A 22,857-nucleotide genomic window follows, 5' to 3' on the forward strand; every position below is an offset into this window, starting at 1 on the left:
AGGATAAAGGTTGTGCCCTTATAGAGCTCAAATCTGGTGCTACTCACGTCTAAGTATGACAGTCATGCTTAGCTTCATGGAGGAGGTGATCTAAGACTTGAACGAGGTGACAGTTTGCCCCGGGGACATCTGCAGGAGCAGAGGCCTGTGGAAAAGATCTCTGAGGGTCCATCTCATGTATTCTGGCATCTTTAAGGGCCGTGTTCTGCCATTTGAGCTTATAATTTTAAGTTCTTTGGGTAGAAAACTTCAAATTTCCCTTTGGAATAAGATATTTTTGAATGATTTGGGACAAAATGTTTTCACTGTCCAAGAACATGCTGTAATGGCTTCTTATCCTTCTATCTCAGTGTGGTTGAAGGGGCTTGCAGACTTAAATCTCTGAAGTTACAGGAAGAGACTGTTGCCTACACTCACTGACTCCCTGGCCTGTGGCAGCTTTGGTTGGCAGGATAATGGCTCTCAAAAATGCCCACATCCCAATCCCCAGGACCCATGTTTCCTTACAGGGCAGCAGGGACTTTGACTTTGCAGATATGGTCAAGGATCTTGAGGAGGGGAGACTATCCCTCATGATCATAACTGAAAATTCCTTTACCAAAATATATTAGCACATCAGAACTCGGTTACTTTCCACAACCAAGTAGAGTTTATCTCAGCAACGCAAGATTTCTATCATATGTGAAAGTCTATCAGTGTAATTCGCCACATTAACTAAGTAATGGAGAAGAATCATGTGATCGTTTCCACAAATGCGGGAAAGATGTTTGACAGAATTTAACAAGCAGATGTGGGCAAACTGGAAATGCAGGGCAGTTTTTCCCAAGTTGATAAAAGACATCTGCCAGAACACACACACACACACACACACAGATACACACCCTCAAGCTGACATCAGACTTAACTGAAACAGTCCCTGCTTTCCTGCCAAGGCTAGGGACACAGCAGCTTTGAGAGCCCCCCGCTTGCTCTCGTGTTGTGCTGAGAGGCCCGATCTGTGCAGGAAGGTGAGTAAAAAGGAATGATAGGCATACAGACTGAAAAAGAAGAAGTTGACTGTCTTTATTCACTGATAACATGATCAGGTGGTTGCAAGTCCTAAGGGACCCACGGAAAAACTATTCAGACGAATCAGTCAGTTTATCAATTGTAACGCAGTCAGTATACAAGTCCTGTGTTTCCATGCACTAGCAATTAACAGGTGGAAGACAGTCCCCCAGAGAGACCATGTGCTGTAGCATTGAAAAACATAAAATACATAGGACCATTTTTAAACAGCTTTATTGACACATATTTTACATGCTGTACAATTCACCGTTGAAATTAAAAAATGTAATTACTTTTAGTAAATTTGCAGAGTTGCGCACCCGTCCCCATAATCCCATCTGAGCACATCTTTCTCATTGCCATCCACTCCCTCCTCCCTGTTACGGTGAATCCCTTTCCTAGCTCCAACCCCAGGCCTCCACCAGCATCATTTTTATCTTTACAGATTTCCCTTTTCTAGGCACTTTAGCTAGATAGACTTAAAATGTCTGCTCTTTTACATCAGTATTTTTCACTTGGCATTCTGTTTTTGAGGTTCACCCCCATTATAACATTTATCTGTCTTCTTCTTTTCTTACCGAATGGTGGTCCATTCATGGGTAGACTCCACTTTGTGTATACATTGCCCAGGTGATTCATACGGGGTTGTTTTCACTTCTTAGCTCTTACGAATGGCACTGCTGTGCACACTGGTGTGCAAGTCTGTGTGAGCTTGTGTTTTCACTTCCCTCGAGGAGATATCTAGGAGCAGAGCTGCTGAGTCCAGTGGTAATTTTTTGGTTGACTTTTTAAGAAACTGCCCAACTGCTTTTTGAAAGAAGCTCTACCATTTTAAATTTCCACCAGTGATGTGTGAGGATTCTTAGGGGTAATTTTAGCAAAAATGTGCAAGACCTCTATACTGACCATGGTTAGTAAAACACTGCTTATAGGAAGTAATGAAGACGAAGCTAAATGGAGACACGTGCCCCATGCTTTCGTACTGGAAAACTCAATGTTGATGAAGATGTTGGTTCTCCCCGAAATTATCTATAAATTCGGTACAGTCCAGAACCTCTACAGGTAGGTTTGTATATTTATTTAAATTCAGAGGACCTAGAGTAGCCAAAGCAGTCTTGACGATGAAGAACACGTTTGGAACACTGACTTCCCCTGACTTACAAAACCAGAGTAAGGGAGACTCCGTGGTACTGTGCAAGCGTGGGTAATGGGCCAGTGACTGTCCAGAAATGGCCCCACACTTAACTGCTTTCGAGGGCACCAGAGCAATTGGGTGGGTAAAGAATTGTCTTTTCAGTAAGTGTAATGCTGTAACAATTAGGTATTTGGGTGGTGGGGATAGATTTGATTCCCCCCGCCGCCGCCGCTCCCCCCACACCCCTCACTCACACCATTTACAAATGGTAATCTGAGATGGTTCATGACTTCAGGGTGAAGTTAAATTTATAAAACTTATAGGAAAAAATATTTAGAAAATAGAAATGAAGAAAAGATTTAGACATTTGATTCTATCAAAATTTCAAACATCTCCTAATCAGAGGACGTCATTAAAAAAATAGACAAGCCACTATCAGGGAAAACATCTTTGCAACACATATATCTGACAAAGGACTTTTATCTGAACTCTATAAAGAAACTGTGAAGCTCAATAAGAAAAACATAATCCAATTTTTATAATAGGCAAAAACCTAGTCCAGAAGTGTCACAAAAGTATATATTCAGATGGCCATGAAGAATATGCAGAAGTGCTCAGTCATTGGTCGTCCAGGAGGTGCACATGCAAGTTACAACCTCAGTGGGCCGCTGCTGCACGTGCCCTCCCCCGCCCCCCACCCCTTGAGCGGCTAACACGAAAGTCACGGACAGCACCAAGTGTGGGCACAGTTACGGGGCAGCTGGAACTCATACGTGTGTAAAATAGCACAACTGTGAGATGTTTGGCAGTTTCTTCAAAAATGTTGAACACAGGGACATCTGGGTGGCTCGGCTGAACGTCAGACTTTGGCTCGGGTCATGATCTTATGGTTGGTGAGGTCAAGCCTCGCATCGAGCTCACCACCGTCAGGGCAGAGTCTCCTTCTGATCCTGTCTCCCTCTCTCTCTGCCCCTTCCCCGCTTGCACTCTCTCTCTCAAAAATAAACATTTTTAAAAAATAAATAAATGAACAATAAAGATGTTGAACATGTATCTACCCTATAAACCAGTAATTCTACTCCTGATAATTTTATCCCAGAGAAATAAGAATATGTATCTAGAAAAAGCTTTATGTAACAGTGTTGAAAGTAGCATTATTTTTGAAGGCCGAGCCTGGAAACAGCCCAGATGCCCTTCCACAGAGGAATAAACTGTAATGTCCTCAGTGGAATGTTGTCCAGCAGCGGGAGTGGGCGAAATCGTGGTAGCTGCCGTAGCATGGGTGAAAACTCTAAGAAAACTTTTAAAAAGTACTTCCTACAAAGCTGTCAGCTTAGTAGCCATCTACTTAACTGCCACTGATGATGGCCATCTTACCAGGCAAACCAGCAGCGGGAGAAGGGAGCAAACACGTGCAGTGGTCCCGTGAAGGTCACAACTTGGAGCGTGCTGGTAATAACTAGTCCAAGGTGAGGCTGATGCCTCCAGCGCCCCCGGGGGGTGCACGGAGTGTCCAGAGAAAGATCGGTGGAGGCCGGGTTGTGGTGGACCCGAATTCCAGGCTCCTGGAGTTGACACAGTGTTTCCGTTCTTACAGACCAACATGCTCTCCACACCCACCACCACCATGCTGGTCCAGGGTCGTGTCGTCTTGCTTGCTTCTAGAATACCAGGAGCCTACTTGCTGTTCGAATGCCCCACCTCCACTTGCAACCACCTCTTTCCTGTCGTTTTCCCATACTGCAGCAGAATGAGGGTTTTTTTTTTTCAAATGTACTGTAATTATAGCTTCTCATACTGTTAGACAGTTTTCCTTCATAACTGCAATTTTGTCTTGAAGTAATTCTCTGATCAGTGTCTGCCTTCTTTAAGTTTTTTTGCTGCCATACCCCCCAGTGCCTAGCACAGTGCCTAAAACATAGAAAATGCTCAGTAAATACTTATTGACTAAATATGGGGAGGTAGAATTTAACTCCGCATTAGCAATTTTAAAACAGAGTAGGCATTCCTATTTTAATTTCCTAATGTTGGATTTGAATTTACATACAATTGCTGTGGGGAGCGTACTTGAAATTATCTCCGTTCTACATATTTGAAAGAGTGAGACTGAATAATCTGATGTGCACACTGATGCCGGTTACTGTCTGCCAGATTCTTCAGGAATACTGAAAACCATTTGCTAGTCCAACGTTGTCTCACAGGGATGCTGACGATCCCACAGAAAGTCAAATGAAGTTCCTTCCACTCTCACATACATAATATTTTACATGCATAGATGCTGCTGATCACAGTCAGCTTTCTTTAAAAGTGATAGGTAATGGCTTTGATTATCCCTCTGTCAGATGGATCTACCAGAAATCTTTTCCAAAAGACACCTCTGTGTAGCAGGTGGACGCCCTCGCCGAAAAAACAAACTCAGGATACCGTGAACAACTGCATTAACAAGCGGTCCCATGAAATACTGTAAACTGCTCGTAAAATGTGGATAGACCATTTTGAATGCAATGGAAAGAGCCAGAGGAACCAGTACTGACCGATTATGTGCCTTGGCACAAGCCGTACTCGGTCGTGGGGCTTCACAGAGATGCATGGAAATAGGCTGATAAACCCAGCCCTCGTTTTTGTTCCCTGTCCAAAATACCCTTTTTTTTATTTTTTAGACGTGTATGTACATAAACCATTCTTTTGAAATTAATTCTCAGCAACTTTCCCAACCTCCTTGCCACTTGGGGACTCATCCTGACTCTGCCCTCGCAGGGCTCCCCCCCCCCCCCCCGCCACACTCCAGTCTGTGGTGACAGTTACGTTCCATCACATTCCAACAAGCAGTCTTGACGCTTCAGATAGAGAATTCTTGTCCAAACTTCTTGGGGTGTCCAGGGGCAACCTGGGTGGCTCAGTTGGTTAAGTGGTCAACTCTTGATTTAGGCCCAGTCCATGATTTCACAGTTCATGAGATCGGGCCCCACATGGGGCTGTGCAGAGCTGCTTGGGATCTGCGCTCTCTCTCTCACGCTCTCTCTCTCTCTCTCTCTCTCTCTCTGCCTCTCTTTCTCTCTGAAAATAAATAAATGTTAAAAAAAATTTTCTTGAGATGTCTAGTGATGATATATGTAATTGATAACAATTTTTAAATCCTCTTTTGCCAGAAAAAAAAGTTATAAACAACTGATCTTGTATTTAATCATAAGAGATCTTAGTTCTAAACATTAATGTTTCTGACAAATTAATTCATCGTGGCAGTTAACAGCTATAGGACAAATACTGAAGCTTGAGTCAAGAGACCAAACTTTGGATCCCCAGCGGTCACGTGTTGTGCAGAGGTGAGCAAGCCAACAGGAAGCTTATGAAACCTTATATTTAATGAATAAAGTGAATGGACAAAACAGTGCTCACCTTCTGGAAAGTTAAATGAGGCTACAAAATTGCGGAGTACTCTGCAAATAGAAGGAAACTACTGGTTTTTTGTTGTTGTTAGATTTGTGTCACTGAGGGTGAGCTCCCGACTCTCTTGCTAAGGAGAAAAAGGTTATGTAACATCAAACTAAGAACTCTTGAGAAAAATACTTCTCGCTTAGAAAGAACCTCTGTTTCGATAACAGTAATGACAACTGTCCTTAAATAAGAGCTTGAGGTGTGTATGTACCACATGGTCTTACATAAACCTCACAACATCTTAGGAAAGACTGAGTTTCAAAACCCTTCTCCAGGGGAGAAAATCGGATCAACTTTGCCTGAGTTGACACGGTAAATGCTGGAGCCTGGCTCCGGATGCTAGGCTTTTGCTTGTCCACTTCCAGAGCCTGGGTCTTAACTATTAATTACATGCTGCCTTCCAGAATGATTACAATAAGATGAGGAGCCTGCTTAAAGATGAAACTATGAGGGTCTAAAGAACGTAACGTTAGCACAGCCTCAGCGTCAGTGGTGTTGCCGTGAAACACGCTGAGCGTCATTGTGACTTGTTTGCGTGCACAACTCAGGTGTGTTGGAGAAAGAAGAAAGGCCCCGTGTGAGCTGAAGACACTCTGTAAACAAATTCTTTTCTTTTTATTCTTTCCTTTTTCTTGGAATCTAATCAAAATTCATCTTTTTTTTTTTTAATTATGGAGAACCATCTGCAACCTTTTAAGCAGCTTTTGATAAGAAGAAGAAAAGAAAACAGCAGTTTTCTGTTCAAATAAGAAAGCATGGTTGGATATGTCTGCATCAGAAAACTAAAGAGATACTCAACATCCCTTATTTCAGAACGCAGTGCTCTATCTTTTAGGACTGGGATGAGATCTGGATTACCCATAAATTCAAACAAATGAGAGGTTTATTTTCTTTCATGTAAGAATACCAGCAGCTGCAGACGTTGAGCACAAGTCTTCATAGTTACTAAGAAACCAGGCCTCTTCCTTCCTTTTTTCCCCCCCGCCCTGTCTCCTGAGGCTCCTCCCCGTCTCCAGATGGCTGTTGTGGTTCCAGCCATCCTGGCAGGGTTCAGGCAGAAAGGAGGAGGAAGAGGGGAACGCTGCACCTCCTGGCTGGGTCAGCCTTCTGTTAGCATACTTCCCAGAAGCTTCACCGTAAGAGTTATTGCTTCTGTGTCACCTGCAGAAGTGGCTGAGAAAGGGAGTTGTGGGGACTGATCCCTTGTCACTGGCACCTCTCCCCTCGGGCTCACGAGGAGTCTTAAAGGAGGGGCGCCTGGGTGGCTCAGTTCATGATCTCCTGGTTCGTGGGATTGAGCCCTGCATCAGGGTCTGTGCTGACAGGGTGGAGCCTGCTTGGGTTTCTCCCTCTCTTCCTCTCTCTGTCCCCCCTGCTCTCTCTCTCTCAAAATAAACAGACATTTAAAGAAATAAATAAAGATGAAGTGTGTGTGGAGGGCGTGTGGAGTACCGGGAACAGTATGTGGCTCACAGTAGGCATTTGGTAAGTGTGGTCTGTTATTACTGTTACGTTAAAGCTTTGCACGTCTGGCTGCCCAATACCAGCATCGGGCAGTAGCGGTTGAAATAGGTCCTCCTTCAGTCAGGCTTGCCAGGAACTTCCAGGCCACGGGCTCCCTCATTGCCCCCCGTGTCTTCCTGAGTCGTCTTGCCCAGAAGGTGGTACTCCCCAGCCCTGTGGAGAACAGAGTAAAAGAAAAAAGGATTCTGAGCGGCTCCCGAGAGATTAAGGTTAAATATAAAACAAGTATCTTCTGGCAGGCCTGTTCAGGCGCCTCACTGTGGCAAGTTATTCAGGCTTCGTTTCTGGAAGTCTTTGGAAGTGGAGAGAGAACCCTTTCTCTCAGATGATTAAGACAATTCGGCCTGAAGGCAGGGGATGGGCCACGTGACCTCTCAAGGTGGCTTTCTTCCCTTTGACTCAGCAGAGTACCTGCAAGTTCCTTTACTTTATGGTGAGGGCAAATTTAGAAGTACCCCACAGCAGAGAGTGTGTGTGTGTGGGGGGGGGGGATCAGCCTTAAACGACAAGCTCTGTGTGTGTCTGATTCTGTGGCCAACCTACGTTAGCGGTTAAAATCTTTGCGTCTGACAAAGTAATTGTTACATCTGAAATAAGACTTTGCAAACGTACTTACAACAGTAGGGTTAAGAATCAGGTCACGTTTACTGGTCACTGACGAAGGGGCAGGCCGGTGTTTTGTGCGCGTGAACTCGTGTCGGGATTACTCACCCATTCCCGCCCTCCCCTCGCAGACCCAGCCGCTGTCCCTTCCCCTTCCCGAGAGGCCGCAAGCCAGACGGCTCGGTGACTCCTTCGTTCAGTGTCTTTATTGAGCACCTCTTAGTTCTGAGACACTCCGAGAAGCTGAAACACAAGAAGAGTAGGCCGCCTGCCTGAGGTTACACTGCTTCCGAACGCAAGGACAGGATTCAAAATCCAGTGAACCTTTTTATCCAGAACCTGCGCTCCCTCCACGCGTGCCGAGTCCCTAAGTGATCTCGTGAGCTCAGGGTCTTCAGTACCTTTTATGTGGCCATGACCGGATTTGTGTGCCCGGTGCGGCTCTGTCTCCTGACCTGTAGATATCCCTTCCCAGAGGCCTGTCAGACCCGGCGTGCCCGGGGCTCACCTCCCGATGGCACCTGCCCCAACTCCGTCAGTGGCAGTGCTGGTTTTCCCTAACCCCGGGGAAACTGCCGGTAACTTTCCCTCTCCCTCGAGATCTAAAACAGAAACCGAAGGCTTCCCGTGGCCTGTCTGGCTCTGTGCGATCCGCCAGAGCCTCCTCCCTGACCGTTGCTCCCCCCACGGGCCCTCTGCTCCCCCCACACTGCCCTTCCGGCCCCCAGATGTGCCAAGAGTGAGCCCACATCCCTCACGTGACCGTCCCCCTGCCCGGGACGTGTTCCCGCGTGTGGTGCCTGCATCCTCCTTCATGGCCTCACAGGACACCCTGGTAACAGGGGTTCTCTGGGGAGGCTGTGAAATACCAGCTTGATTCCAGGCCTTTCTGCCTTCCTGCTCTTCTGATTCTCGCCGTGTTGATACACGAACTGTGTACGGCCTGCCCCTCCCACTATAATACAAGCTTTACGAAGGTCGTGAATTCGTTTTGTTTCTTTAAACCTTGACTCCACGGCTGAATGAACGAACGCAGGCCCGAAACGCTTGGCTCCCAGCAGTTGGTTCGGCAAATAGCTTCGCGTGGCAGAGCCGCGACCCCCGCTGAAGCCAGAAGCCGCCCGGCCCTCCCACGGCGCCCCGCGCTTGTGCCCTCGCGGCGGCCAGGCCTCGCTTCGCACGAGGGAGGCTGGAACGGTGACAGGGTCTGCGCTAAGTGACTGGGTTAGGTGCATGTATCCTTCGTAGGGGACCCATAGAAATGGAAGCTGTCAGTGATGTCACAGCGCGGCTCAGACTGCGGTAGCCTCCCTTCGACAAAACCAGATGACTGGCGCGTACTTAAAGGTAACCGGTTCACTATCAATTTATTCGTAAAGAAGAAAAAGTTCTGTTTTCTCATCTGCCATTTTAAAATCCTCTTTTGTCTCTGAAAACAATAGGAGACAAACTTTTCAGTTACAGTTCTTAAAATGTTTATGGTTTTGACCCATTTTTAAAATAGGATTCTACTGTAAATTGAAATTTCTGTTAACTCTTAATCATTTGAACAGAGACCACGAATAATTCCCCACAGTTTTTTAAACCCCTTTTTCCACTTACTCTTTTTACCAAATCTTATTTCTGAGCTTAAGAAACATGGCAAAATTATTTTATTTTTTTTATTCTCAAGTTAGTTAGCATGCAGTGTAGTCTTGGCTTCAGGAGTAGAACCAAGTGATTCATCACTTACGTGGAACATCCAGTGCTCATCCCGAGTGTCCTCCTTAATGCCCGTCACCCATTTAGCCCATCCTCCGGCCCCCCTCCCCTGCAGCAACCCTCACTTTGTTCTCTGTATCTAAGAGTCTCTTATGGTTTGCCTCCCTCTGTGTTTTTACTTTATTTTTCCTTCCCTTCCCCTGTGTTCATCTGTTAAGTTTTTCAAATTCCACATATGAGTGAAATCATGATATTTTTCTTCTTCTGACTAATTTCACTTAGCATAATACCTTCTAGTTAATGGCAAGATTTCATTTTTCATCACCGGGTAGTATTCCATTGTACGTATACACGCATCGTAAATCTGCCTTTGTTTTCCCTCCCCTATCAGCCTTGCGACGGGTCCTCTCCTGAGCAACGGAATGCCTAACATCAGGTTAACAATATCAACTTCGAAAGGTCTGGAATTCCAAAAATCAGACCTTAAATTTGCGTGCTAAAAGAATTACTGGAAGTTGCTCTCAGAGAAATAGGTTCCCTGGTTAAACCGTAAATTATATCTGGCTATTTAAGCTGAGCATTTAAATAGTCCAGTTATTGGCAAATGGATATAATTTTTCTAATTCCTAAAGAGAACTCGTTATTTCAAACCTTTTTACTTCTGTTTTCTTGCATTCTGGGCACTGGAAAGTGACATGTACCGTGAGGAAATTGAAACTGTCCCCACGTTAGATCTGTGCCTGATGGATCTGGGGAGGTCTACGCATCTGTCCTGCTTATACGAAGTTTAAGTTTCCCCTGACTCTTTTCCCTATCTTGCCAGAAACGGCAGTTTTTGATCCTGGTATGTGTGAGACCTGGGGCCGGGCGGCTGTGACACGGGGCTCTGTCCGCAGGCTAGTTCTGTGAGTGAGCCCTTCTTCCTCCCCCGTCACCGGGTGGACGGTGAGACATTGTTCCAGATCAAAGAATCATTCTTCAGGCCAGTGTGTAGGAGTCACTGTGCTCTCACACACTTCCTGCAGGCAGGTGACCTGTGCCCGGGCTTAAAGCCTTCGGTCTCAGAACTCCTCTGTCCTTTATTGTAAGGGCCACGAAGCCGTCTGGTGTGTATGGCTTGTATCTGCCAACATTTACCGCATGTGAAATTAAAAACAGAAACTTTAAAGATAGTTATTAATCATGAAATACATGACAGTAGCCAATTCATTGCATGTTAACATAAAAAAAAATCTGTTTTTATGGAAAATGACTACTTTCCAAAACAAAAACAGTATTGTTTTATATTTTTGCAAATCTCTTTAATGTCCAGCTTCGTGGGAGCTAGCTACATTCTTCTCTCTGCCTCTGTGTTCAGTCTGATGGGACATGTTGTTTGGGTTGAAGTAGTTGGAACCACAAATACGCAGGTGGAAAAGAAAAGAATTTTGACAGCTTTGCACCTAACTGTGGGTATTCTTTGATGACTCCACCGAAACTTGGCAAGTGGTAGTTTCCTAAAGGTTAGCTGCAGCGTGGATTCTGAAACCACATCAGTAAACTTGTCATACTCTGTCTCATTGAAACGCCTTGGTCCGTCTTCCATTTGGTGGGTTTGGAAACATCGGACCTAGGTCATACGAAAAACACTGGTTCGCTGGGACGTGCGTGTTTTCACGGTCCTGTGACGCATTTCCCTGGGCAGTATGAAAGAGCCGTATCTGTTGCCACCACCACCGGTCTCAACAGAGAGGTCTCTCTAGAAGTACTGCCTTATTATCCATTTACAGTGGTCAGTACTAACTTTCCAAAATTGCAGCGCATACCTGAAAGCTTGAATTGAGTCATCGGTAACAAATGCTGTCAGTTTTTCCTGAAGAGACAGGCTCACTTCGTTCATCTCTGAGAACGTGTCTGCCACATACGTGCGTCGGAGTAACCATAGTCTGTCTGCACTTGATTCTTTCAAGTGGAAAGCTGTGCCGCGAGAAAGCCCGAGGTCACCCCCACGCCCCAGCCAGCCACTGACCTCCCGTAAGCACCCTTCTGTTTCATCATGCAGAATAATAGTGGAGATCTATTAAAATTAGTAATCTGTACTGCTTCGTCAAGGACATGTTTAAACGAACATACTTTTTAAAAAAAAATGTTTTTTAAGTTTATGTATTTATCTTGAGAGAGAGTCCCAGCAGGGGAGAGGCAGAGAGAAGGAGAGACAGAATCCCAAGCAGACTCCGCGCCACCAGCGCAGAGCCCGATGTGGGGCTCAGACCCGTGATTGATGGCAGGGGCTCTCAGGAGTGCCCAGGCCACACTTGGAACACCACCGCTCTAGGCCGGTTTGCACACGCAGGATGCATATACTAGGGCTCTGGGAGAGCGCGGGGCGAGAGCCACCCCCAGCGGCAAGCGTAGGAAGCTAGTTATCGAGGGCCCTTTAACCCTCGTGCAGCCCTTTGGTCCACTGAATTGTCCTCACGCCGTCAGCTCCCTGAGGGCAGAAGTGTGTTCCCTGCGTGCCCATCACACATGAGGTGCTGTGAAGCCAGGGGTGGCCTACGAAGAGGGGCTGGCCCTGGCCTCCCTCCCACATCAAAGCTGCCTCGTCCAGATTTGCAATCCTCAGGGGAAGAGGGACAAAGGATTAACAGCCTTGCGTTTAGATCTGAACACGATTTGCAAAACCCGGAAGACAGGAATGAAGTGCCCTTACCCCCATCTCTCCCGTCTTGGAGGAAGCTAGCTCCGTTTGGGGAGCAGCCCCCAGGAGGGGCGGTCGTGACCAGGCATCAGGGGGAGGCCCGGATGTAGCAAACCGGTGGGCCCACGACCAGACCTTGGCTGCCGTTCTGCCATCCGACCGGTGCAGCCCAGTTCGGAGACTTATTTATTCGGCACCTTCCTGAGGAAATGTTCTGAAATCTTATTAAAGAACTATTAGAGAAGTAAGGCTCTTACTGAAAGCAGATTGGAAATTTTTTAGCCAATTACCCTGAAGGAATTTCAAGTCTTTCAGTTATCTGTGATATTGGGAAAACAAGAGTAGTCCCACAATTTCATTTTAAATGTTACTTTTCACTTACTCTGCTTTATCTGTAAAAATTCTTAATGGTTGCGGAAGGATTACAAGCTCCCAAGTAGAGCGAAAACACTAACCCAGGCCAGCCGGTCCGGAGCTACTGTCTGGACCACGTGTGCTCAGTCCGGTAGTTTTTCCTGCCAGATGATAAGCATTTCGTAAACGTTTGCTAAAATTTTAATTTTTGTCAAAAGGATTATAGATAAAATTTTATCTTAAAAGAACGGGCCAACATAACCCAGAAAAACATCAGCCCTTTCATGTTAAATTCAAACAACACAGAACTTACTAATTAAACTTTGGAAGAGATTCACTGAAGATGATTCTGGGATGAATTCCAGATTCACCTCCCACCCCAGAAAATTGCCACAACTGCTGCAACACAACGTCCGTATTACAGACTCTTGCGTGAGTCACGGACGGTCTTCAGCCCTCGTGTTCGTATCCGTCTTCCTCTTACCTGTCTGATCTGGGAAGGATCAGCATTGTAGGGAGCAGTTGAGTTAGACATGGCTCCCATCCTTTGACCTCATTTTTCTCACCTGTAAAATTAAATAATATGTCTGCTTCAGACAGGGCCTTGAGGATTAAGGGATAATCTATAATGCGTTATAAACCAAAAAGGATTTAAGACGAGACAGGAAGATTGAATCAAGAGGATGGACTAAGAACACATACCTGCTCCACCATCGCCCCCCCCCCCGCCCCGCCCCCGTTCAGAATCCCCTGAAGTGACAGAAACAAGTTTCAAAAGATTGTGGAAGGGAAAGCAGATGAAACGAGAGCCTTGAGGAAACCAAATGAAACACTCCCCCCCCCCCCACCCCCCACCATGGAAGAGAAGGGTGCTGTAATGGTGGGGAGGTTTAGGAAGACGTAAAACCATGTCAGTGGCTGTAAACAGGGGCACCAAGGGAATTGATCGAAGACTGCATTTGGAACAGCCAGGCTGGTCTGGCCCTGGTTTCTAACCAGGGATGCTCAGCAGTGCGGTCGTGGTGTTCATTCCCAGGTTACAGCGGGAGCCATGCAAAGCCAGACCTCAGACGGGACCACCCTTTAGGGCAACCAGGAGGCCCAGGGACGGGAAACAAATCACTTGCGTATCCCACCCAATAGCATACTCTGTCCCTTTTCCGCAACCACCAGAAGAAAGCTATTTTGAACGAGAGGTAGTGTCCGCAGACAGGCAAACTGAGAATCTCAAATCAGAAAATGAACACCTATCTATCCAGCATATACTAAGCATTTAAAAAACAGACTCGACAAACTGACAAACCCACGCTTTGACAGAACAGAGCCCAAAGAATAGAAGATGGTTGTAAAGTAAGTAATTAAATCTTCATATGGAGACGAATACTGGGAATCCACAAAGGCCAAACCAGTTAGGGAGGCAGGAATTTAAAAATTAAGTATCAGCAAAGGATAAAGAGCAAGCAAGTATGGGAGAAAAAGGGAGACGGGAGGTGGGACCCAGAACTTCAAAACTGGGGTCACCGGAGTGGGAAAGCTAGAAGGATGAAGGGGCAAAGAGAATTTTGTAAAAGAGAAAATTCACAAGTTGAAGAAAGACACAAGTTATTACTTACGTGGGAGGGCATGTTAGGTGCCAGGAGAGATGTGCGTGTGACATGAGATGAGGGAAAGAAGCAGTGTCGTGATTTAAGAGACTTTCACTACTTTCCTGTTGGAAGGATCTCCTCCACACTCCGAGCAACAGCTCGAGTAGGATAAACATCCGCTGTGGCATCAGACAGACCTGACTTAGGGCTTTGGTCCTCGCTTGTTCTTGTTCATCCTTGGATAGTTGAGTTAACTTCTCAGACCTTCAATTTTATTGTATATAAAGGAGATAGAATAATATCCACTTCGTCAGTTTGTCATGAGGTTAAGGGCAAAAGAGTATACATCTGTGCACACGCATACATGCACACACACGTGCACATTGTCGGTGCCCTGTGTATACCAGGTGAACTAGTAGAGTTAACTCCCCGTTTTTGAGAGTTCGTGAACCACTTTGTAGTCTGACCCCCACTCACCTGTCGCTTCTTTCCTCCTCATTCAGTCCCTCAGCCAGTCATGTGTTACCTTCGTACCTTCCTCTCACCCCCCAACAACCTGAGACTCTGACCCCAAGGTATCTTGGACACGCTTCTGTGCTCATGCACACTTACACCCTACTCTGTGGAAATACATGCTCATCTTGGTTAGTTTCTTGAGAGCAGAGATCACACCTTACCTATTTCTGGATCTCCATTTTTCAGAATGGTGTCTCTCACATGGGAAGTGCTCAAAAGTATACAGCCACACTTGGGCTTAGTGTTTCCTTTTAATTCTATTTGTCAAGTTTAGTCAACAGCCAGAAAATATTAAGTGCCTTTGAATCGTTCCATCTTGCACCTTGAGAAGTGGGGTAAGAGGAGTGACCTCTTGTTCATCTTTATCCACTAATAACACTTGGTCTTTCTTGTATTGTCTTGGCCATAATTTTCCAATGATTTGCTTACAATTCAGTCAGCGCAATTAACAAACTTTACTGAGTTCCTACCTTGTACTAGGTGTCATTCTCAGGGAGCTTGAGGTATGTCATTGAATAAACCAGCCCCAAGTCCCTCTCTTGTAGAGCTCACAGTCCCATTCTACCGAAAGGACATAGACAGTAAAAATAATAAGTAAGTATATAGTATGTTAGAAAGTGGCAAATGCTGTAGAAAAAAGTAGAGCAGAGTGATACGGATGAGAGTTGCCAGACAGGGAGATTGCAGTCGTGATCTGAACGGACCATGTTGACATAGTGTCATTTGAGCAGAGACTTGAGAAAGGTGAAGTTAGCCATGCAGATGTCCAGAGGTAAGAGCATTCTAGGCAAAGGGAATAGCCGTGAAAAGAACGACTCCACAAACTTTTTTTGACCTGAGCAAACAAGAAACTCTGCTGTCAGCTGAAATCTAGGGAGCTTGGCTGGAGCAGATTTAGGGATAAGATGAGAGGCCCAGTGGAGTCTGGGCCTTGTTAAATTTGAGATGTCTGTTAGACATTGAAGTTGAGGTGTCGAGTAGGCAGTTAACACTTGAATGTAAACTTTAAGAGAGGTTCTTAGATCGGGGCTAGTTTTTGCTGTTTAGGATGTATACAAAGCAAGAGACTGGACAAAATCACAAGGGAGTTTAGGTCAATAAAGAAGACGAGGACCAAGGTCTGAAGTCTGGAACTCTCCAACTTGAAGAGGTCTGAGGAAAAGGAGGAACCGACAGGTCATCAGGTGAGGTCTAGCCAGTGACACAGGAAGGAAACCAGGAAATGCAGCAGCCTGAAAACCAAGGAAAGAAAGGATGTCAAGGAAGAGGTCCCCTGTAACAGATGGTGAGCAGTCATTTAAGCACAAGGACTGAGAATTGAGTATTGACTTCAGCCACTTGCGGTTGGGTGGTTCCCTTGATGAAAGGTTTAAGGGGTGTCGTGGGGGAGGATGGTTTCAATGGATGTGAAAGGATGATGTACTGGAGGGACTGGGTGAAGCAGGAAAGAGGACGTCATAGAGTGGGAACAGGACACTGAGCGAGGTGGGGAAGGTTTCTGTTATTGGTAATGGCAAGTCTAGGGCGTGACTCTTTTAATGGCTAAAAGAGCCTAGAACAAGATGGATGGACAAGAGTCGTCCAGGGAATTGAGAGACCAGCTTGTTGGAAGGCTCTTCTGTCCATCTGCTGAAATCCCCACGACTTAGGACAGTGATGCTATTGGGAGATTCCGAGTTAGGTGTGGGCATGGAGGAATGGAACGTAATGGTACTGGGAGAGGGAAGATGCTCCCCCTTCCTCTGGGCCCAACGGTACATGAGCTGTGGGAGATAAAAACTGGAGAAGGCTGCCCGGAAACAACCCAGGAAATAACTGTCAGCAGAGGAGAATCAAGTTTCCAGTGAGGAAGGAGTGTTCCAAGAGGAGGCTGAGATTATATAGGCAGCTTTGCCAGTGGTGGGCTGTGAATTCCAGGGGGCCCTGGGGGAAGAATTTCAGAGTGGGGTAGGTGCTGAGGGTGGACAGCAGCAGGCGGGCAGGACTTTAGGAGTCCTGGGGATAAGAGCATCCTAGTGGTCGAGAGCTTCCCAAGCTGACATAAAAACCAGCAAGAGGCCTGATGAAGTTGGTTTCAGAGACTTTAAAGTAGAAATTGGTGGAGAGTCTTGAAGAGGTTAAAAGGACGGGACAGATCAATGTCAGGATTGCCTTCTTGATCCCACAGAGACAGGGTGATCTGGGGACAGAGGTTCTGTCCTCCTCTTGGACCCCTGTCCGTGGAGAATAGAAGGTCTCAGGAGTGGTAGACTTGGTCCCAGTACTACACTTTGCTCCTTGACCCCCGTGTTCTCTCCCAGCGTGTGTGCTGGCGGGGGGTTCGGCGGGGGGAGCGTTCTATACGCTGGTTGGTAAAACCAAGAACCTCTGGGAAAGCGAGGAATTCTGCTGCATACCTACACTTCCCTCTACCACTGAGACGGGGTAGAACAGCGGGGAATAAAGGGCTTGGGCAGACGTGGCCATAGGACCAGCAAGGGAAGCCCACTCTTGACCCGTTCAGGGAGCAGCTTCCCTGGATCCCTTTTGATGGGAGTTGATGCGAATTTGGCCTACTGTATTTTCTTACCTACTATTAATGTTATTGTATGCGTAAATGAAGAGATTTTTAGTGTCTTTTCCCTTTTGCCTTATGTTGGGTTTTTAGTTCATCCTTGGGAATTAGGACACATCTCTGGTTAATAGACATTTGAGGTGCACGAGATAAGGTGCTGGCAGAGCAATTCGGTGGAGCTGACAGGTATAAGAGTGGGGCTCAGCTGCTCCCAGCTTCCTGGCTTGACGACAGTCTTGTAATAAATAATCAGAAACTGGGCAAAATGATAGCAAATGTCAGTTTCAAGTTTTCACCTGTCAAAACTGAGATTGTCTTATCACCAAACCATTGCTGGACCAAATTATGCTACCTCTTATCCTCCTGTTCATGGGAAACATTCTTCACCCCCATTTTTTTTTTTATGCTGAATGGTGTTAGGGCACTTCACAGACAAATTTCCAGTCTGCGCGGATGTTCATTACTGCTCAGTCCATTTGATAAAGACTTGGTTTGGTCAAAAAGCTCTTGCTCGACTCCTATGTTGATTAGCTTCAGTGCCTGTCACCGACAGCATCGCATTAAACAGTGGAGGCCTGTCTCAGGAAAGAAAATTCTTGCAGTTCTATGAAGACGTAATTCACTTTGTGTGACTGATAAAATTCTCAAGAACATCAGGGTTTTATTTGTCTAAGGAGCCATTCTGCTGTAACTTCTGACCTTTGGAAAGAGGACCGAGGTTCATTTAATTTAGTGCTGTTTTCCACGAAACATTAGCCAATTTTTTTTTTCCCCCAACAAAATGAGAAGTTATTTTGACTACTTTGTGGCCGACTGCAGTGCATGAGCCATCAAGAATGTCACAGCTGCCCGGGGTCCGCACAGGACCTACACCAGGCCCGTGGCTTGATGGACGGGGGTGCTGAGACAGTGAGCAGGACGCCCCCCCAAGCCGGGAGCCCGGCAGGTGGACGCCCAGGTTCACACTCAGATGTTTGACCCATCGTTGACACTGACATTTCAACAGGGCGTTCCTTTCTGAATTTCTGTCCTCAAGATGAAAAAGAGTATTCTACTTAAGCAATTCTCCTATTTAAAGCTATAAAACCTTAAGAGGGAGGAAAGCAATATTGTTTCTTTCATTCTTGTTTCTGCTGGATTTTTTTTTTTTTAATGTGAATGTTTCTTTGATGTTTTTTTAGCCAGTCCCTCTTGTTTCTTTCCTTCTCCTGGTAGATCTGTGTGCTGCCCTGAAGGAAAATTGCAACTGTTGAAAGGGAGGGAGGGAATTTGAGGCCAGACAGACAAGTAAAGCAGTTGTAATTCATCACGATCACACGGCAGTGAGTTTCACGTGGACCCTGACTTACATTTCCGGGTGCAAGGAGGGGTCACGGAAACCCCAGAGGGGCAAGTGAGACGTTCGGGGAGGGAGCGGGGCAGGTCTGGGTGAACCGCACAGCCCGCCCCCCCGCCCCTGGCATAGGTCTTCAGCACGTGGTGACGTTGGCACCTGAGCTTCGAGTGTAGGTGCTGTCCCTTCTGAGCTGTGTGACCTGGTGGCTCAGCGTCACTGTGCCTCAGCTGCTTCATGTTCAAGGATGGCGACTCTGTGGAGGTTCAGTGAGATCATGTCTGCAGAGAGGCGGTCAGTGCAGCCCGGGTCTCACTCATCAGAGGCCCTTCCTCCCACGCCACGCCCTCGCGGAGTGCCAGTTCTCCATCTGAAGACCTTTTTTTAAAACTCTGTAGCCACACGCGATTCCTCAGAAAAATTACACATCGCCACTTGGTATATAATAGGTCAGCTCTAAGAGCGACTGCCCTGTTCCTGGGCAATGCTTGAAAAAACCATGGGGCTTAACACAGAACATTCCAGAGAGCGTACGTTCCATCTCCATGCCAGCAGGCTCCCGTCATCACCAGTATGGGACACTGTGTTTAATTAGCTCGTGAGGATGTGAGTAAGCCAGGAGAACAAGATCTGACCTATATTTTGCACATGGAGGAGGCATTTTATACTGAGGAATATTCTAGGCTCGGCATTTGGTCAGTGTTTCTTGACCCTGATGGAAGTACTTGTAGACTCAAATTTTGAAGCCTGTTTCTTGCATCCGTGCCTCGTGTGTGCTGTTCCCCCCCCTGCAAGGCCCTTGCCGCCATCTCCTCTCTGTTCCCTCTCCCTACCCCTTCCTTGGCTTCCCCCCTCGGGTGCTCAGAGCTGCTCGAGCATTAACGTTGTCCAGGAAGCCACCACGACACAGCCGATGGCGGGGGGCGCACCTCCTCCGTGGACTCCGTTCGTGTAGAGTGGGTCTGTGCTGGGGGCGGGGGTGGGGGAGAAGCAAGGACAGGGCTGCTCTGGGGAGCCACGCTGACTCTGGGAGATTGGGAAAGTTCCCCAAGGAAGTAACATTGTGGCTAAAGACTGAGTAGCAGGTAGCTTGGAAGGAGAGGAAAGAAGAACATTTCTAGCAGAAGGCGGAGCAGAGGTGAAGGCCCTTGCCCACACGCTTGAGGCAAAAAGGGGCGCCCCCCCCCGCCCCCGTGCTTACCCCTTCCTCCTAGGATCGCCGTGCTGTGCTGCGGCCGTGGGAGCCGATGAGTCTCTGGTAGTGCTCACCTGACAGTGAAGCGTGGGGAGGAGAGCCAGGTGTGGGTTTGACCAACGAGCGTGTCACCTGTCTGTTCTCTGTGAGACTTGAGGCCGGCGCCCTGGCTTTCAGATCTGCAGCATCCTTAGCTATAGAATGGGTAGGACACTCGTACTCACCTCGGGGGCTGCCGTGAGGACTCCACGGGATCTCGGCAGCTGGCATTCGGCAACACTCACAGCGTGGAGTTTATTATTCATCTTGCAACTTCTTAAGGTGTTAAGCAGCTGAGCTGATCATTTTCCATTTTGATTAGAACTTCTTACTTGATTGCATGGGGTTGGAATAATGAGAATGTTTATTTCCATGACAATCCAGGATAACAAATTCAGGACGATTGTTTCCCTACAAAATTAAGTAGAGTGGGAAGGCGGACAGCCTGAGAGGGTGAGTGGGAGCTCCCCCTTGGATCCTCAAAATAGCGTCGTAAACTGCTTATATCTGCCGTGGGTTAGTAATCTAGATTTTTCCATAGGTCTGTTCCTATAAAAAATTACGCCTGATTGAAATATGTTGTGTACGTGTAGCCTCCTTTACATCGTCTGCAGCAGAATGGCCCTGGTGACGGGCTCCCTCCGACCCCCGCTTTCTCAAGGACGCTGTACGCGAGAACGCAGACGCGCCTGTGCTTTGAAAAGATGCTCGGCCTCATCCTCACACACGTGGTGAGGCTGCCGTCACCGGATGGCAAGGGAGCCCTCCTGCTCTCCTGTCACGACACGGTCATCGTGCCGGCCTCCTGATCGGTAGCCACTTCCTGACCGTGACGGCATAGTCCTGGGGAGACGAAACCTGGAGTCTCGGGCCTTGTAAAGCCCACAGGTCACACAGCATCGGGCTTTCTGGGAGGTTGGAGCTAGAGAGGAAGGAAGGTCCTTGCCTTCTGGTGGACAGAACCCGTGGTTTTCCTCCCTCTGCACCCGCGAGGCGCCTGGCACGGGGCAGCTGCACTTGTCCGCGACCCGCCCGCGGTCTCTGCAGACTCTTCCTCCAGGACGGTCTGGTATCCGTCACGCGCAAGAGGCGCTCACTCCGCGCTCACTGGCCACTTGCTGTGGCTCAAGTGTCAAACACAGTTATGAGGCATTAAAGTTGGAAACCTCTGGTAACTGTTTTAGAATACTTCGCTGAATGTGATTCAGACTCGCAGCCAAGTCATTTTGTCCTGCGTTTTCATCTTTGTTTACGTTTTTATTTCTTGCGTGTTTTGTTCATTGCAGTGGTGCTGATTACTATGATTACGGACATGGACTCAGTGAAGAGACGTACGATTCCTACGGTGAGTACCTGGCCAGAGTGAACCGGAAGCAGAGCGGGGGGATGGTCCCAGAAACACCTTCAAGATCTTAACGGAGGAGAACGTACCTCATGAAAGACGTTTTGACCGAAACAGCAGCTTCCTCTCCGTTCGTCTGTACATATCTAGCTATTTTCAGAAGCTCCTTTAAGATTTAAATTTAATATTTAAAGAGGACCAAATACTCACAGAAAATTGCATAGATTCACATCCTCAACTTAGATTTTCTGTTTGGGTTGATTGCCATGTGCTGATTTTCTCAATTATGGGATCGTTTGCCAAACTGCAGACACTTGAAAGCGTGGCGCTTTCTGAAGTGTCTTCGCTTCTTGACAGTAAAGGAAAATGAAGTCATTGAGTCTGCAGCTCTAAAACGATTCTCCCACCCCCATCTTCATATTTTAATTCCTCTCCGATCGCAAGTGCTCTGAAAACATCCCTGTGGGAGTCCTTCCACAAAGGTTCCCAAAGCGCTGAGCCAGGGACAGGACGTCGGGCCCTCTCTCCAGCTTGTGGGGAGACAGCTAAACCCGTCTGAATTCAGTGGGAGCTGGTAGAGATGCAGGAGAATCCGTGTCCCAAGTCCCAGGGTGCGGGAGGAGGACAGGTTTAATTAAAAGAATTGGCGGCAGCATCATAATGATGGTAAGAAGCTCCTTTGCCGGAGGGCAAAGAGATCAGAGAACAGGAAGCTTCAATCAGTTGCAAAGCTCTGATAAAATGCCCGGTACCCAGCGCAAGTGAATCAGGATTCTGGTTAATGGATGTTCTGACATTTCTCTGAACATAACTGAAAAACCATTTTCCGGTGTTCCTTTTGAAGTGCATTTTGTTATATCACCTGCCCCCAAGCTGTGATGACCTCACCTTGGATTTTTTTTTTTTTTTTTTTTTTTTTTTTTTTTTTGTTATTTGTAACAAACACTTAAGAGAAATACCTTGGTTTGCTGGATGCTGTCCGCTTAAATTGATGCAAGTTAGCTTGAGGGAGTGACGTTGATTGCATGTTTGTATCAAAAGAAGAGGTCATTTTAAGTGTTTTTCCTTCACAGCCTTTTTAAATTGGTCTCAGTGGACACATGGCTTTTCACTTGCCGTACGTTGCCGTCGCAGAGACGTTAACCATTTGCTGGCAGAGACTTGTGACGACTGGGTGAAAGTGCTGGGGTTGAACGGGTGTTTAGTTTCAGGAGGTCTAGATGACCGATGCCTCTTGTTACTCCAGACCCGTGTCTGGGGTGGAGGCACCGGTGTGACGCCTGACAACGAACATTCCGTCACTAGGTGTGTTTCGTATCCAGGAAGAATTGTCGGGGCGTTCGCATTCCACCCAACACAGCTGTCCTTCACTGAACTCTCCGTGGAAGGGCCCGGGAGCCATGGTGTCGGCGATTCTCTTGCCCTCCCCATCCCCGCGTTGCTCTTTGTGTTTGTCTCCTTTTGCCTGCACACATTTTTATCTGCGTTTTCTATGTTTTTGCTGTTGAAAGAAATCTAAGTGGGGGCGCCTGGGTGGCTCAGTAGTTGAGCATCCGACTCGGCTCTGGTCACAATCTCCGGTTCGTGGGTCGGAGCCCCGCGTCGGGCCCTGTGCTGATGGCTCGGAGCCCGGAGCCCGCTTCGGATTCTGTGTCTCCCTCTCTCTCTGCCCCTCCCCCGCTCGCACTCTGCCTCTCAGTCTCAAAAATAAACATTAAAAAGAAAGAAAGAAAGAAATTTAAGTGATCCTCTTCCCATTCTCTTTCCCATTCAGAAGTATCTTGACGTTTAGCAAAAGGCAGTTCCCTTTGCT

General features: G+C 47.1%; 1 protein-coding gene and 1 long non-coding RNA gene across 7 annotated transcripts in view; one reads left to right on the plus strand and one right to left on the minus strand.

The window, feature by feature from the left end:
- KHDRBS3 (KH RNA binding domain containing, signal transduction associated 3) overlaps window positions 1–22,857 on the plus strand; it is a 189,769-nt gene that overhangs the window by 157,657 nt on the left and 9,255 nt on the right. For both annotated transcript variants that reach the window (XR_006212771.1, XM_042972650.1), the window contains exon 8: window positions 20,989–21,047. Coding sequence is in view for 1 of the 2 variants with exons in the window: in XM_042972650.1 (XP_042828584.1) it covers window positions 20,989–21,047 (59 nt within the window). In the remaining variant the exon portion in view is untranslated. The remainder of the gene's footprint in view (window positions 1–20,988; window positions 21,048–22,857) is intronic.
- On the minus strand, window positions 9,086–22,540 carry LOC122234846. 5 transcript variants are annotated; one of them, XR_006212773.1, is made up of 7 exons: window positions 19,888–22,540; window positions 19,670–19,737; window positions 14,093–14,329; window positions 12,964–13,045; window positions 12,508–12,640; window positions 11,251–11,401; window positions 10,710–11,054 (listed from the first exon to the last, which is right to left on the minus strand). It is a non-coding gene; the product is annotated as an uncharacterized LOC122234846 (long non-coding RNA). The 5 variants fall into 5 exon arrangements; XR_006212775.1 differs by lacking the exons at window positions 10,710–11,054; window positions 19,670–19,737 and adding an exon at window positions 9,086–9,173; XR_006212772.1 differs by lacking the exon at window positions 19,670–19,737.

The sequence above is a fragment of the Panthera tigris genome, chromosome F2 (genome assembly GCF_018350195.1).
Source record: "Panthera tigris isolate Pti1 chromosome F2, P.tigris_Pti1_mat1.1, whole genome shotgun sequence".
In the NCBI taxonomy this organism is placed as follows: domain Eukaryota; kingdom Metazoa; phylum Chordata; class Mammalia; order Carnivora; family Felidae; genus Panthera; species Panthera tigris.